This window comes from Sitodiplosis mosellana, unplaced genomic scaffold, assembly GCF_009176505.1.
Source record: "Sitodiplosis mosellana isolate CC-2019 unplaced genomic scaffold, AAFC_SMos_1.0 Smas_scaffold_6226, whole genome shotgun sequence".
In the NCBI taxonomy this organism is placed as follows: domain Eukaryota; kingdom Metazoa; phylum Arthropoda; class Insecta; order Diptera; family Cecidomyiidae; genus Sitodiplosis; species Sitodiplosis mosellana.
In genome coordinates this window covers 53,228-69,839 of record NW_022601467.1, presented here as the reverse complement: position 1 = coordinate 69,839, position 16,612 = coordinate 53,228, and the positions used below count along the sequence as shown (strand labels likewise).

The 16,612-nt window shown below is 34.1% G+C and overlaps 2 protein-coding genes across 7 annotated transcripts in view; one reads left to right on the top strand and one right to left on the bottom strand.

Moving 5' to 3' along the window:
• The first annotated feature begins 376 nt into the window (after positions 1 to 376).
• LOC129578968 (hemicentin-1-like) lies at positions 377 to 8,616 on the top strand. Its single transcript, XM_055468383.1, has 21 exons — positions 377 to 387; positions 689 to 1,042; positions 1,113 to 1,342; positions 1,400 to 1,904; positions 1,999 to 2,204; positions 2,268 to 2,485; positions 2,547 to 2,841; positions 2,905 to 3,055; positions 3,447 to 3,602; positions 3,680 to 4,234; positions 4,512 to 4,757; positions 4,825 to 5,010; positions 5,067 to 5,321; positions 5,386 to 5,571; positions 5,647 to 5,822; positions 5,895 to 6,042; positions 6,107 to 6,227; positions 6,289 to 6,422; positions 6,493 to 6,995; positions 7,070 to 7,429; positions 7,504 to 8,616. Exons 2-21 carry the CDS (start codon positions 739 to 741, stop codon positions 8,344 to 8,346), a joined length of 5,778 nt encoding a protein of 1,925 aa, XP_055324358.1. The 5' UTR covers positions 377 to 387; positions 689 to 738; the 3' UTR covers positions 8,347 to 8,616.
• A 1,713-nt stretch (positions 8,617 to 10,329) lies between these two features.
• LOC129578974 (protein held out wings) overlaps positions 10,330 to 16,612 on the bottom strand; it is a 34,532-nt gene continuing 28,249 nt past the window's right edge. For all 6 annotated transcript variants that reach the window (XR_008689177.1, XR_008689174.1, XR_008689176.1 and 3 more), the window contains one exon: positions 10,330 to 15,257. Coding sequence is in view for 1 of the 6 variants with exons in the window: in XM_055468393.1 (XP_055324368.1) it covers positions 15,235 to 15,257 (23 nt within the window). In the remaining 5 variants the exon portion in view is untranslated. The remainder of the gene's footprint in view (positions 15,258 to 16,612) is intronic.

Genomic DNA, 16,612 nt, shown 5'->3' with positions numbered 1-16,612 from the left:
AAGTAGTAGGAGCGATTGATGCATTTTAATTTGAAATGTGTCAATTATGTAGAGATGTTGGTTTGTTCATTATGAATTTCAAAATTCAACGTCATGTCAATATATACCAGATTACAACCATCGGTTGTCAATAAGAAATTTTCAGGAAGTTCAGATAAGATGTCGCTGGTTCACTCGATGCGACTGTACCAAATAAATAAAATAGATTACTCAGTCATGTTCTTGAAATCTTATCATTTTCTCTTTTGTATTTTTCTCCATTGCATGATGAGAATAGGATTTTTTTTCTCGTCCACTTGCTGTGCTAACAACGAAAAAATGTGTATCATTTTCAATTGCAGCAGCTCAAAACTAGATCAGAAATGAAGCGCACATTCCTAAAAATATGTATGAAACAGTGTTTTGCGGTACATTTCAACAGAAATCAACGTTTACGCAACTAAAACGCGCACTGACCTCCAAACCGTATTCTGTAGAATAGCGATAAGTCATTTTACATTCGATGCAAAATACGGAAATATTGAAATCAGTCCAAATAAAATCATTGTTTCGTGTTGACGTCTGTAAAAAAAGTGCTTATTGACGAAATATTCATTACAAAATTTTAAAATGCCAAATATTTGGTTGTGCTGTCCATTGATATTTATGTGCTTATTTTTATCATCAACACATGCTTTGACAAATGTAGATAGTGACGTTTCTAATGTGTTGCCACAACAGCTGCATGTGAACATTCTGATGCAGGACAAAAGCAATGATGATCAAAGTGCTTATTTGGAAAATGGAATTATTGAAAATACAGTGCGTTCACTTGTGAAGCGTAAAGCAAATAATTGGGTGGACACATCAATGAAGAATAATTCGCCAAGTCCATGTCAACGGAGCTTAGCACTTGTTTTTGATGCGACCGAATCTATGTCAGATGACCTACAGCAACTGAGACAGGGCACCGAAAAGATTTTCAACAAACTTTCCCGCCTTGACAATAATCCAATTTATAACTACATCTTTGTACCCTTTCATGAAGAAAATGGGACAATAGGTTTGTTAGATTGAGAAAAGAGTATTTGTTTAACGTTGTTCAATTGTTGCATGGATGAAATTCGTTTTAGAAACGGGGCCATCACTGGTGACCGACGACAGAGACAAGCTTCTTAACATTTTGGATAATGTACATCTCTATGGTGGTGATGATTGCCCCGAAAACATGCTAAGCGGTCTGATTGAATCACTGAAGTATGCACTCCCAGGCTCTTATGTGTACGCATTTAGTGATGCATCAGCAAGTGATTTCCTTTCCGAAAGTCAACTCGTCGAATCTCTACAACGAAAACAGGCCACGGTAGGTTTATTTTGCATTGCATTTTGTATGTGTGCATAACCATTCTCATAATTTTAGATATCATTACTACTAACTGGTTACTGTGACAACAAAGAAAATGAAAATTATAGAGTATACGAACGACTAACACAGATTAGCAACGGACAAATATATCATATCAAATCGAATGACATCGAACAAATTTTAAATGATGTTTCAACGAAACTCAACGACCATCACGTATTAATAACTACCAGCTACAAATTCGGTGGGGGGTCAAACCGATGGAATTTCACAGTGGATGAAACGATGAGTAAAATTCACGTAATTATTACTGGCCAGGGGCCAAAGATTTGGATATACGATTCAAATAAAACAAACATCATAAATGAAACGTTAACTTTGGATAATGCAATTGGTCATACCATTGACAATCCATCTGCCGGCATATGGGAAATTGAGTATGTATCGAGTGGATCACATTCAGTTCGCATAACTGCTGAGAGCACATTATCTCTGTCGTATGGATTCTCCATACAACCGGTGAGTTCTCTGTCAGATGCATCGTACACGCCTCTGAATGGTAAGGTTATTTCATAAACAAAGAATGGATCAGTTGTTATATATATATATATATTTTTTTTTTTTTGCTATTTTAACGTAATATTCGCGCTTAGGAATGCCGAACATTTTATCGATTGTATCATCCGAGAAAGTCAATTTGATCGAAGTACACTTTCAACCACAAGGTGAAAATGCAGAAAATTCCAAACCGATTGTGTTGCAATTAAGTGAAAGACTACAAACTACAAATACAACAAACTATTTTTATGAAACAACAGAGGCGTTCGATCCACCTAATGATTTCCCATTTAAGATTTTGGTGGGAAAATTTCAAGAAAATTTTCATTTCTATTGATTACAACAATTATCGCATACATTTTAGGTGAATGGCTATAGCGAAAAGGGAAATCTGATAAGACGAATAATATCCACTAGTCTACAAGTAATGGATGGGCTTCCGCCTGAAATTTTTCTAAATGCAACAAATGTGACTATAAACGAAGGTGAATCTTTGCTTCTAGAGTGTACGGCTCATACATTGGTTCCGTCCACAATCTGGATGCAACATGAACAAAAACAGTTGAGAGAGTTGCAGTCAAAGTAAATGTTGCTACTAATATCGATATATTTTTTTAATCACTGAGTGAATATTTCAATGCAGTCTAACGACGGACAATGTGTCATATGAAATTAAATCAGCGGCCTTAGAAGATAATGGAAAATACACATGTGGTGCTACGAATATGTATGGTACTTCAATCCAAATTATTGAAATAGAAATCAAAAGTGCCCCATTAGATGTTCGCATACCCAAGGCTGAATATATTGGAACCGAATATCAAGCGGAAATCCAAATTCCATGTACCATTTCACCGGAGTCAAAATCTTCAATATACACAAAGTGGAAATTCAATGAATATGAAATTCAAATTGGGAACGATGGCAAGGATTACAAGGTAACGCGTTGTTTGGCGTCATAATCGAATGCGAATCTTGAATCAATTTGAATTGCAAATTAGGTTTCAGGGAACAATTTAATCATTCTTAATTTGCGGAAAGAATCATCTGGCAAATACACATGTATCGTGACTGCGGCCAGTGAAACAAATTCAGCGTCTACGCAGTTAATTGTTCAATACGCACCGTTATTACAAGAATTGAAAGAGGAGGGTGGGTGAAATGACCACAAAGCAGACAGCTGCAACATATCGCCTCACACACAAAAAGCGCCATCTGCACATATACGACTATTCAAAAAGAAACTAGCTGTCATCAGTATCGATGAGTCATCGATGTTCAATTTTGGGTCATAAACGGTACATTGCAAATTATAAATGTGTCGTTTATGACCTAAAATTGAACATTGATGACTTATCGATACTGATGACAGCTAGTTCACTTTGAATAGTCAAATATGTACAGATGGCGCTACAAAATCGTTCACCAGTGATAAACGTCAAATTAGTATGGAAAGAAGTCAATGTTGCAGCCTCCTGCCACAAAGTCAATTCAGATCTTCTAATTTTCTGGTCTAATATTTCATCTTCAATATTTTTCACAGTCATTAACAAAGTCCCTTATGGACAACCGCTGACTATAGGCTGTTCAGCAAATGCGTTGCCACCAGCACAAACGAAATGGAAACTACCATCTGCTACAGAGTTCAAAATATTGGAAGGGCCTTTGCATATTGAAGCATTATCATTTTCAGACGAGGGTGGGTGAAATGACCACAAAGTCAAGGCAACTCTTCAAATTTCTGGTCCAATATTTTATTTTCAATATTTTTCACAGGTCAATATGAATGTTTGCTTGACAATGGTGTTGAGCCAGTCGCGACGCGTACGGTTAAGGTTCGAGGTGAAGCAAACGGTCCACCGAATATTTTGAAACCGAGCATAAAACAATTGAATGTATCCGAAGGGGACGATATTGTTCTGAATTGTCATTGCGAAATGTGCGATCCGTTGAATACGATCTTCTGGACTCCCGAAACTAATGAGGATGAAACAAATATTAACGATGATATCGGTGAAGAAAATGAATTGGCAAATATTATCGATTTTTCACGGACCATTAAAAATATTTCGCTGGAAAACAGCGGTAAACATACTTGCTTTATAGAAAATAGTCACGGTTCCGATTCATTTTCGATTGAAGTTAATGTGAAACAATCCCCAAACGTTAAGACATTGTATGAGAAGAGCTCATATCATAAATGCGTTTCCAATCCATATGTGAATTCCGTTGAATTGGAGTCAAAAAGCTCTAATGTTACGTTTCCATCCAATGTTTATGATTGTAACGCATCTGATGCCCACCGTGCAGATATTAGTGTGATGCTTTTGGGTAAGTTCATTTCATTCAAATAAAGTAAAGAGTAGAAAAGAAATATTATGAAAATTATCAGTATTACTGTCCAGTTGCAATATTCCTTTGATTTGAAATAATGTTTCCTTTTTTTTCACCGGCAACTTGAATCAGCTCGTTTGATAATAGCATTTGATAATTAGTCAGTCACGCATTTGTATCACTGTTGTATATGTATAATCTATCTATTGACTACTTCATAATGTTAATTGCTTCATATTGCTGATAATTTGTAATATTAAAACCATTAAATTAGAAATCGATTACCTTTTGGAGGCACATCTCCAAAAACTCCGTGCGATTACGATTAATTCAAACAAACCGAATGCAATATCGAAGTGCTCGTTAAATGCACTTCAAACACCAGACTTGACGCAAATTATAAGCCGTAAAGGACCTACAGTAGTTGATTTACAATCAAACTTGTTAAACAGTGACGTATTCGAATGCATTTTCAATGGAAGTTCACCTTTTGACGCAAAGCCTTTACTTCTACTTTTCGGTATGAACAAAATATCTAATGAATCAGCTTTAAATTATTCTATTGACGCGGTTCATTTTTGTAACAGTGACACCGAAATCAATCCCAGAAAATGATTCGAAAATTATTCAAGTAAAATCAAAACATAACAAAACAACGGTTTTCAAGTGTTCGACTGCCGTCACACCGTCCAAGTGGTCTAAGCAACCGTATACATGCGAGAGTTTTAACAACATTGCCGCCACCAGTAATCCGTTTTACTTTCTAGTCCAAGGTTTTACAAATATCTATTTCCTTTTAGTTCAAAATACTTACAATTTGCATTCTTAGATCCACCAAAAATTCTATCCATTTTTGACGAAAGTATACGTGTGATAAGAGGAGAACGTAGTTCAATCGCATGCACTGCCGCCGGAAGCCCCGATGGGTTACAGGTTTATTGGATGGACGATCAATCGATTGTTTCGAATGATAGTGTATTAAATCTCGACACTGGAAATGCACAATTCAACGAAAAGAATTTCACTTGTGTGAGCAAAAATTCATTCGGCAAAGATGACTCGATGGTTGTTGTTCAAATTATCGGTGAGATTGTGACACAGAAACATTTTGATGGTGAACTCTTGTTAATATTTTCGTTCATTATTAGATAGACCGGAGCTTTCAAACGATGCTATTGGGTTAGCCCAAGTGGAACACATCAAGCTGGGAGAAGGATTTAATTTGACGTGTCCCTTTGACCATTTCAACCGCTTTGATTGGTTGAAAAATGGAGAACCGTTCAATAATAAAACGAGAATTATTGATTTTCAACATGTTTCCATCTCTGATGCAGGTATTTTAACAGATTCTAGCTCGTTTTCTTCTTGTGAAGCACATTACCTTTTCGTCTACTTCTTGTGATTGTCAGGCAATTACACTTGCCGTGTGAGCAATGAGGCAGGGCAAAATGAGTACACCTACCAGATATCGGTCCATTACTCACCAGTCATTCAAAACTCAAGTATAAATGATACCATTATCGATGTCACGTTGGCCACAAACTTTTCAATCGATTGTCAGGCTTCGGGATTTCCACTTCCGAAAGTAAGCAACTTAACGACTTAAAATTCATTTCATACATACATCGAATTTGTCATATTTTCCACGCATTGCTAGTTTGAATGGACACACAATGGCGATGTTATTTCATCGAATGCAAGTTTATTCATTGATAAATTGGATACATCCAATCAAGGGGATTATGTGTGCACGGCTACAAATGAAAATGGCGCATCCAAAGTTGCATTCCGTTTGAACGTTTTGTGTGAGTATAATTCGCGTTGATTGAATGTTACAATCGTGTTCATTCAAAGAATTCTTGCCTATAGACGCACCAACACCAGAGACGGACGCTGATCGAATAATTGAAGTTGTACAAAATCATTCAGTTGTTCTGAATTGTTTAGTGGATGCAAATCCCAAGCCGACCTATGAATGGTATAAAAATAAGTGAGTACGGAATACGGTCAACTCCAATTCTTTCGTTCACTATTTTAGGATTTCATTGCAGAGCCAAAATAACCGGAGCTAATGAGAGTTATATCGAAGTTCATGACGTTAGTCTGATTGATAATGGAATATTTGAATGTGTGGTAACGAATGCTGTATCAAGCAGTGTAATTCCGTTTACACTTAATGTATTTGGTGAGCGATAACCAGCCAATTTTTACACATACCTTATTGTTTTCAACTCGAATCATTTCTATCTATTCAGCCTCAGCATCGATACAATCTGTGTCGGAAAATTCAACATTTGATGAAAAAGATGAAGTTGTTTTATCATGTGATGCAATTGGCAATCCGCTTCCGGTTTTAAAATGGTCGTATGACAATCGAGTTTTGATATCGTCATCCAAATCGAATTCGTCGGACAAGTCTCTGCCATCCAAAACATTCAGATTAGATAATAACACAGATTTGATTGAAGAACGATTCGATGGCGACCAAGACAATATCAACGGAGTGATTCGTTACAAACATCCGTATAGCATTGAAATCGAATTGCATCTAAATCTATGGCCAACTGGCGTACATCGTTTCGATTGTTCTGCTTTCAATGCATATGGCAGAGATGACCGCAGCACTTTTATGGAACATGTATTGAAACCAACATTTCCACTTAAAAACGACACATTGATTGATGTTTCAGATGATGTTCCAGTCGCCTTGGATTGTGACGTAAACGGTTATCCAGTACCAGAAATCACTTGGCAAAAAGTATGTAAGTCTGAAAATTTAACTAAAAATAACTTTATATACATAATGGTCAACATTTTATTCTCATCAAAAAGAATGACATTGGCATCGATTTTGCTGTACAACAAGCGCAAAAATACCACCTAGAAAATGACAATAAAACTTTACACATATCATCTATAACACCCGATGATGATGGCGAATCTTATTATTCCTGTGTTGCTACAAACTCGATCGGTACTGGTAAATACGTTTTTAAACTCAACGTATTGACGCCGCCCAGGTTGTCCAAATCCAATGACAGCACCAATAAATTCGAAACAACGTTGGTCACTCGAAAGGGAGCAGCAGTATTTGAATGTCCGGTCAATGCGAATCCAAAACCAAAAATAGTCTGGACCGAAAAAAAAGACGACACAGAAAAACTAGTAAAATCGAGCGAAATTTCGACACTGGTAAAGGGCTCAACTTTCATTTTAACTGTTAGAAATGATTTTGAACTTAACATAGGTCTTTTTTCATTACACAGAAAGTGGATAATTTGCATGAGAATACAGTATTCATTTGTTACGCAAACAATTCAATGGGAAACTTTAATTATACCTTCAAAGTATTGGTTGAGAAAGCTCCCGAAATTCTGTCACCTGTATCAAATGAACAGAATTTCAATGTTGGCGACAGTTTCACTCTAAAATGTGACATTAGCGCGCTACCAGAACCAAGTATCAGCTGGTATAAAAATGGAGATCATGTCACAACGGACGGACAAGCTTTTCACAGAAGTGCCAGTCATGCATTTTTATCAGCCGACCGAAAATATCTACAGATATTAAATACTACAGCTGATGACTTTGGAGAATACGTATGTGTGGCTGAAAATTATTTGGGTAAAATTAAACAATCGTTTGATGTAATATTTCGTCCATACTGGGGCGAATGGTCGAAATGGGGTGCATGCTCTGAAATATGTGGCAAAGGATTAACAGAACGTCATCGAATTTGTCATCAAATGCCATCGCATCGGAACGAAATCAGTTGCGTTGGCGACGACAAGGAAATGGCACAATGCATCCGTGAACCATGCAAATGGTCAAAATGGTCTGAGTGTTCTCGAACTTGTGGAGAAGGACAAAAGTATAGATATAAGGGTAAAATGATCGAAATTGCGCCTTGCATACGGAGCGTTTGCACCGAGAAAAGCATACTTGATAAATACACTCCCCTCATCACATATGAATCACCTAGAGATACCAATAAAGTGCTGCAACAACTGAACCGAAACAAAAATCAACGAGGTAAACCATCACGAAGTAAAGGCACCAAAGCTACAAATCCTTCGAGGTCATCACGAAGTATGATATTTAATGTCTAAAGGAATGAAAAAAATCCAACGATCAAACGATAAAAACGAACAAAATTATTCATTGCCCAATTTTACTGCCCGAATCCGTTTTAAAACGATGGAAGACTTTTACAAGAGAAGTCGATAGTAAACGCAAAGTATATATATGTTTTTTTTTTTATTAAAAATTTATTTTCAATGTAAAAATTCACACATAAAAACATTAATATTTAAATTAGTTGTCGTTTTAGAATCTGTTAATAAGGCACACAATTAAAAAGGTTTTAATCTTCTCTTTCAGTTTTTGTTTCATTTTTTTTCTCTTGCAAACAAACGAACAAATAAAACGAATAATCCATGGACAAATCGTGTTCTAGTTATGGAACTATTTGAGATTTTGTGTTGTTTACTGATTTTACTTATTTTTGGGGCAAAGCGATTTTTCAGTTCGCCACAATGAGATATAGGAATTTAATGTTGGCCTTTGAATGATTTAGATAAAATGGTACATCAATTCGTGTCATAATACACAAATTTCTCATAGTATTTAAACAAGTTAAATTATAAGCTTCATTGTAGTCTAACGAATCGCCGAACTGATGTATGTGGTTTCGACTGGTTGGGTGGGTCACAAATTGTCAATGGATTAGTGTATTGGTCATATACGTCGCAGTGTATTGCTTATTTCAATAATTTTTAATAAGTACACGCTATTGAAAAACAATATACTCTCTTTGTATACAAAGTATTATAATAATGATTTGTTTGCGCTGTGCAGATATATCGAATATTACACATCTATTGCCATTGAAATATTTGAATAAACGGTCAATCATTTTTGTATATAGTACATTCGCTAAAATAATTTGATTTTTTGCCGGAAAATAATTTGTTTTAAAATAAATTTCGATTTCTTAGTTGTTGTAAAGTATATGTGTGTGTTAAATTTGTGCATTGCTTTTCAATCGCTTTTTAATCCTATGATTATTTGTTACAATTTAATTGAGATAAATAGATTTTAAAGGTATAAGATCTTGAATTAAATGGATGGACAGTAACTATGGATGTATTAATGCAATTAATTTTGTTTTTGTTTTAATTATTTAAAAAATAAATTGGATTTTATTTGTTGTTTTTGTGGCGTTCTTTTGAAAATATTGTCAATTGTTGTGCATCATTTCGGTGTGTCGGTACGTACCAAAATCACCTACCAAGAGATGGTGGGGCACATTGAATGTGCTATTGGGCAAACAAGAAAAAAAAAAAACTAACAAAAGCCACACGCCGAAATTGAATGGAAACATTGCAAACAAAATATTTAATCATCATTTGTTGTCAGTCCTTTAAATTTGGTTCTATCACTTCAAGTTCATAATGTGGCAGAAGCATTGTATTGTTGGCTTCGACCAATTTCATGCGTATTGAAAAGAAATTCTCATCGATGGCACAATATTAAAAATATTTATTTGTTTGTGAACGATTCCATTGAATTACTAGTGTATATATATATATATATATATATATGAATATATACGGATGATGGGGTGATGTGAAAATACTTAAAACCGTTTTTCGCGCTATTGCAGATGCAAGTGTAGTGAATATTTAATGAATCAATCCATTTTGAATTTGGTCATGAAATTAATGGATTTCAATGAGTACGTTTAAGTACTAACGAAGAAGGTAAACATTGTTTCTAATGCCTAAATTCATCGATTCATTTCGAGATTGGTTCACTAGGTGATTGATTTGGGCGTATACAATTTGAACTGGGTGTTTCGTGAATGGTTTTTGGCACGGTGATTCTCTTGAGTGGTTATTATGTTGGTGCCGTATTACGTATTCCATTAAAATCAATTTGCTCTCGGTGCCAATACGAAACATTTGTTCAGATGGCAGTTCTATTAATTTTATTCATATTTAAAATTAAATAACATAAACTTTTTTTTTTCAATTTTTCTATAATTTTTGTTCTCTTCTTCCCACCCCTAATTCTATCTGGTGGTGGTTAATTCTGTGCGTATAAAAAATCAATTACATCCATATTTACTGCGGCGGCGTTTAGTTGACATTCGAATTGAATGACCTTTTTTTTGTCCATTTCATGCTTATTGATTGCACTTGCAGACCAAGAAATCTTAAGTTTAAAAAAATCTTAAGAGTTCAAGTATTTTATGCCAAAATATCGGATACACACTTGCAAAAAACGAAATGAAAACGTGGTAATAGTCGTTTTCATTCAATTTAAGCAATGTTCAACGAATAACGCAACAATTGAGGAGTTGATGAAAAGACTGATTTGCGGGCGCGCTCCAATAGAAAGTGACTTTGAATTTTACTGCATATACAAACGTATGTCAACAAAATTTTAAATCATTCGCCATTTTTGTGTGTGTGTGCACTGTGCACAAATTATCCTCCACATAAAATCCTCAATTCACTTAATATGAATTCTGTAATGTAATCCAATAATGATCGTAGATGTATTGAAACGTTAAGCAAAACTGGACATTTTCAAATTAATTTTAATGCATCATTTTACTATCATGATAAGTATAAGATCATCATCATCATTTGACAAGCGAACAAAAGCTGATAATTTCTATTCTGTTTGCAAAATGGAGAAAAAAAATCGAGTATAATTTAAGTGGCAAAATAAGTTTGCTCTCCAAACGATTCTGCTTTGAGTGAACATATATATATATAACTTTAAAACCTAATAACTAATTGTTGATAACTAATTTTCTAAAAAAAAATCTAGTTGATAATTTAGCACACGCATACGCTTACACACGAAAACAAAATGCACAGATAAAACAAAAAAAAGGAATATCTATTTAAAATTAATACATTTCTTATGTGTATAAAAAATGAACGGAAGATGAAAATAAATATTTTCGCTATTTGATTTTCTGTTCTCAATTGTTATTCATCTTTTCCGAAGGCACTGCATATATGATGTGTGTGTGTGTACAATAATGATATTTTTCATCACCTGGACAAGAGAAATGGTAGATTTTAAATTAAAGAGAAAAGAATTCTGCATCAATTGTGTTCATACAACGGAGCAATCGATATTCACACTTCCCGAAACAAAAAAGACTGTCTAATTTGAATAGATGTTTTCGGAACGCTACTCAGCATCTGTAAAATTCAAACGTTTGAAATGACAACAATTCCAACTACTCTGTGCCGAACGAACTGTATAAATAAACATTTTACTACTTCTAAGTATCATTATGGGACCAAAGAAGGAATGCGTAGGGATAGGGCAGAGCGATGGAATGACCGAACGGGATATGATCGAATGCCATCACTAAAAGGAAGCAATTATTGCAGTGTACACAACTGAAAAGTACACACGTTTAAGTTTCGATCATTACATCGAGTCCAATCGGTCGGTGGTAGGAATTTGCAATTGAATTTTTGTTTCTTTGGAAAAAATTAAATGTTTTTGTTGTTGCTCAATCGACAAATCGCAAACGATGCATCATTAACATTGGAGCTGCCCAATCAGCTGCAAATTCATCGATTAAGATTCCGAGCGGCGCGGAAATTGGTGAAGAGTTCCAAGAAAATGGAAAGCAATGCAATACGATTTGTGAACGAAGCCAGATCATCAAGATTGTGTGCTAGATTCGATTCACACCGTTTCCATTGAGTACGTTGAACGATCGTGTCAAGGTGTGTGAATGGTGTATGACCGATCAAGATGATTGGACTGATGGAATGAAGCTACCAGAGAAAATTGTGGTGGCAAAGAGCAATGGGAAGTTATGATTGGATCGAAGAGAAATGCGACCAGCTGGGCAAAATCCAAATCAATCCCGTGGTTTTGTGTCTAAGATGATTTGCTACCGTAAAACCTGGCAACAATACGCTACAAACGGTATGGATGACAATGTTGAAAAGCGCAGAGGCGTTATCAATCACGGCGGAGGTATCCATCGATTACACAGATGAATTTGTGCCCAAAGACCCTGTTGACGAATCTCCAGTACTGTTTGGCAACGTGACACTTCGGCTGCAAAATTGATCTTGTACAGAGGTATGCTATTCATTGAATTAAAACTGAAGCAATAGTAATGTGTATGTGTGTGTGTGTGTTTTTTCTCTTTGCTGGACATCGCGAATTCTTTGGACATCAGCTGCATGATGCCATCACTCGTGTAACAACTCCTTGGTTTCCAGTCAACTTCAACAATCATCAATATCAATAGAGCCACAATTTATGTTTTATTTTTCAAAAAAATTATCCAACAGTATGTTATTTGCAGTTAGTTGAGGTCTTAGTCTCCCAGGCATCATCGATACTAGATATCGATGGTTATCTATATTCTATAGTCTATATAGATATAGGTAGAGTACATTGGAGTGATTTTTCATTGTAAGTATTCATTTATGCATTCATATCACTGCATAACTATTGGCATTCAACAATCGATTTTACGACAGTTCTTTTTGCTTCGCGAAGTGTGAATATCATTCGTTATGTTGTATGAACACCGCTAATTGATACGGAATTTTTTCCTCCTTAATTTAAAATTTGCCATTTCTCTTTTTCACGTTATGAAACACTCTAGTGTACAATAATGATATAGTTATAATTTGATAAAAAATAAATTCTTTGAAAAATAAACAATTAGGAAGTGGGAACTAGCGCTAATATAGTTTTGATTTGTGAAGAAAATATTGTCAATTCATTCTAAATTAGGTAAATAAAATTTGATTTTTTTTTTCTCATTTGTATACAATATATTCGATTTTTTTTTCGCAAGGTCAATTTTCTATAAATGGTTATAAACGAATTTTCCTAGATCCTAGTGTTGCTTTAATATTGCTCGATTGAACTCAACTGTTCAACATTTAACTCTGTGTTATGCACTTGGAGCATTTTATTGCCATTTTGTCAACCAAAATAAAACTGAAATCGTATATTGGGTAAAATGTATGTTTCTCTCGGTTTTTTGTTTGGACGTAATAATCCACTTGTGAAATGGCAAATGGTACCTGTGTAAAATATATCGTTTGTTTTACTTGTGATTATTGTCACAATTGATCGAACATTCCAACAGAGATAAATCTCAAAAGCGAATGAATACAACTACGAATAAATGTGAAGAAGGCAATAAAACTAATTTTACTTCACTAACATTTCCGATTGGGCGTTTGATTTTTGAGTAACAATAATTAATCATTTGGCAGAATTATTCGAATTTTTTGTTTTATTTTAGTGCCAAGTCAATTTAATTTCCTTTTGCATTGTTGAGCGATTGCTCAAGATGTTGTGCATCCAATGTAAACAAAGGGAAATTCAATTTATCGTAAATGGTATTGACAATATTCGGGATAAATTTGCTTAGTGAATGTTGTAAGTGAGCGTTTAATGAGTGATAATTGTTTTTACTGTCGCTGATGCTGCTGATGTATGTGAATACCGTACGCTAATGCAGTCCATAAATGTGATACGTAAGCTATGTGTGGTGTCTATGATGATATGGCCCAAGTACACATGTTTAGCGAGAAAATTCGAAGAAACTCTCGGACAAGATCTTTTGAATCGTTACTTTCGTTTTGTGCGTATATTTTCGTTTTTTTTTTTATATCGTTAAATAAAAGAGACTACAATCGAGATTCCTTGGTAAAACTCTCTAAATATTCACGCTAAAATACATTTTGGACCTTCATTTTCGCATTAATCAATTGTTAACCCAATATGATATGTTTCTTCGTTTGGCCCTTATACATAGTAATATATATGAATGAATTTGCCAACGTTCAAATAATTCAAACATTCGAGGGAGAGAAAAAGAAATACAGATGAATTTGCACTTGTCCCAATAAACTAAATTGGCCCACGAATTTGTGTAAAATTAAACTAATTAAAACAATGATCTTAATCATCATCCCGCATGGCAAATGACACATGCAATCTCACTTCTAATGATTTTTGTTTGCTTTTATCTCTTTGTTTAACAATATAAGTTGTGCATAAAATTTGAAAATTAAAAAAAATTGATCTGATTATTTCGAGCATAAAAAGGATTGATATGAAACGTTCTTACTTCTGTGAAATGACATTTTTCATGTAAATCATTATTAATCATACATTGTAATATTCGGTGAGTGCCACTAAAAAAATATCCACACTCATCTAGTGCGTGAGACGTACGCGGATGAGATGAAGCAAAGCGAAAGAAGCAGGCAACTCCATACGAACGAACGATATAGCGCGTATACATTTCGTCACTCCGTCGTTAGAATACGGACACAAACACAAACACGTAGTACCCTATGTATTGACTCTATGTTCTAGTTGCGCGCTTCCCTTTCGCTTTGCTTCATCCCATCCGCATGCGTCTCACGCACTAGATGAGTGTGGATATTTTTTTAGTGGCACTCACCGAATATTACAATGACGTTCGTTATTAATTAATTTTTTTTTTTAAACTTTTTCGATTTTGTTTTTTGCTATTTCTCTTTTTCTTGGCTTGTATCTTCTTCATATGCATCCGTTTGACATATTAAACATTTTTCATATTTAATTGAATTCACATCAATGTTTTTTTTTTTAAATCTATTATTTCGATAGAGAAGTAGTAGTTGTTAAAAAAAAATAATTAATATATGTATATGTAAATATGTATATAATAAGTCAACTATTTTCGGGGCTGGTCATGCAGATATCATTGCCAAAAGAACACTTAATACTGCCCATGTTTATGTTGTTCAGCAAATTGAACTCTTTTATGCAAAGATACACGCACAAGTATACCGGAAAATAGCAGCTAGATTAATAGTAATCATATAATAATCCTATAATAATCATAATCATAATAAAAAAAAATAGTAGTAGTAATAGTTGCACAGGTGAAGATGGTGATAATTTCATATGTTTTATTTGTTTTTGTTGAGGGGTTAGCACGTCACATAGCATTGTTCTACCAATGGCACCACGTTGTTAGCAATAAATAAAAAAAGAGAAAAAGATACGATTGGTTAGTAATTTGATTTGTATAAATTATTAATAAATTTAAATTTTTTTCTGTTGACTTATGCTAACATTCAATAAAAAAAAAAAATTGAATTAAAAAAAATAAATACAGAAAAAAAATAAAATTGCAAAATGAATAGAGCTTCTGCGAGTCGAAGAAGAGTTGAGCGATAGTTCGCTGTAAAATAGATTTTATTCAATCGGGTTTCTTGTTTTGGCTTTCAAAGAGTGCACATGAACATTTTAAATAGATCCCATTTTATTTACGATAGATAGACAGACCGGAAGAGATATAAATATGTACATATGTGTATATCGCTAAAAAAAAATGTACAACTCAAAGCAGTGATTGAAAAAAAGGTAATAATAAAATATGATTAATTGTTCACATTCACAAAATACAACAAAGTAAATTATTCTAGCGACGACATAGCTTAAGTATGACGATTTGATTTGATAACAGCGCCAAATTCGATAAAAAAAAAAATTTGGGTTCGTAATTTTTTTTTTTTGGTTCGAAATCGAATGAAAAGCTCTATTTTTTCGCACGTTATTGATTAATTCATATAAACGAGGCAATCCCTAATCAGATCTAATTGTCATTTGCTCAGCATATAGTAAACATTGATGCGAGGTATTGAATAGTCACATTCTGATTCAATATATATATAGAGATATATGTGTGTGTGGGAACAGTGCTAGAATGCGATCAAATTAAGAGTTGTTACCAGGAGAATAAATGGGCTTGATCGATTTTGCATTTTCATTCCCCAATGAAAAATCAAATTAAATTAAAAACCCGTCTCAATTGGCCAAGTGAGAGAGAAAAAAAGATAGAGAAAAAGAGAAATCATTCTTATTTCAGAACAGAATTGGGAGCTTGACTGGGTGTATGTTTGTGTGTCAATGCAATCGTATCAGAATGTATGAATAATCTTAATTTTGAAAGAAAAAAAAAATGATTCTAAATGTGTCCTTGTATCATTATTATAATTCACATGCTTGCTATTTACGAACTGTAAATATCCACAAACAAAATGCGTTTTGGTCGTTTGCTTTAACTAATTGGTTGATTGATTGATTGTAGCTCAGCGTGTGTGTGTGTGTGTGTGTGTGTGTATTGGTGTGGAAAGTGAAAGAGAAAATAGAATTTAAGTACAAATTCTGATTCAATTAGCTCAATAAATAAATTAATTAATCATCATATTATATTGAATTCAATGAAAAATTAAGTACATTAAGTTTAAATTTGAAAAAAAGTATGTTAACTTGGCCTTTGGTTAGTTCAATTGATAAGATTTC

Excerpts from the sequence above, each read along its gene's own strand:
- LOC129578968 (XM_055468383.1), top strand. The coding sequence starts at position 739 with ATGCAGGACAAAAGCAATGATGATCAAAGTGCTTATTTGGAAAATGGA. Across the intron at positions 2,205-2,267 it reads ATTTCCCATTTAAGATTTTG|GTGAATGGCTATAGCGAAAA; the intron begins GTGGGAAAATTT and ends CATACATTTTAG. Across the intron at positions 5,823-5,894 it reads CGGGATTTCCACTTCCGAAA|TTTGAATGGACACACAATGG; the intron begins GTAAGCAACTTA and ends ACGCATTGCTAG.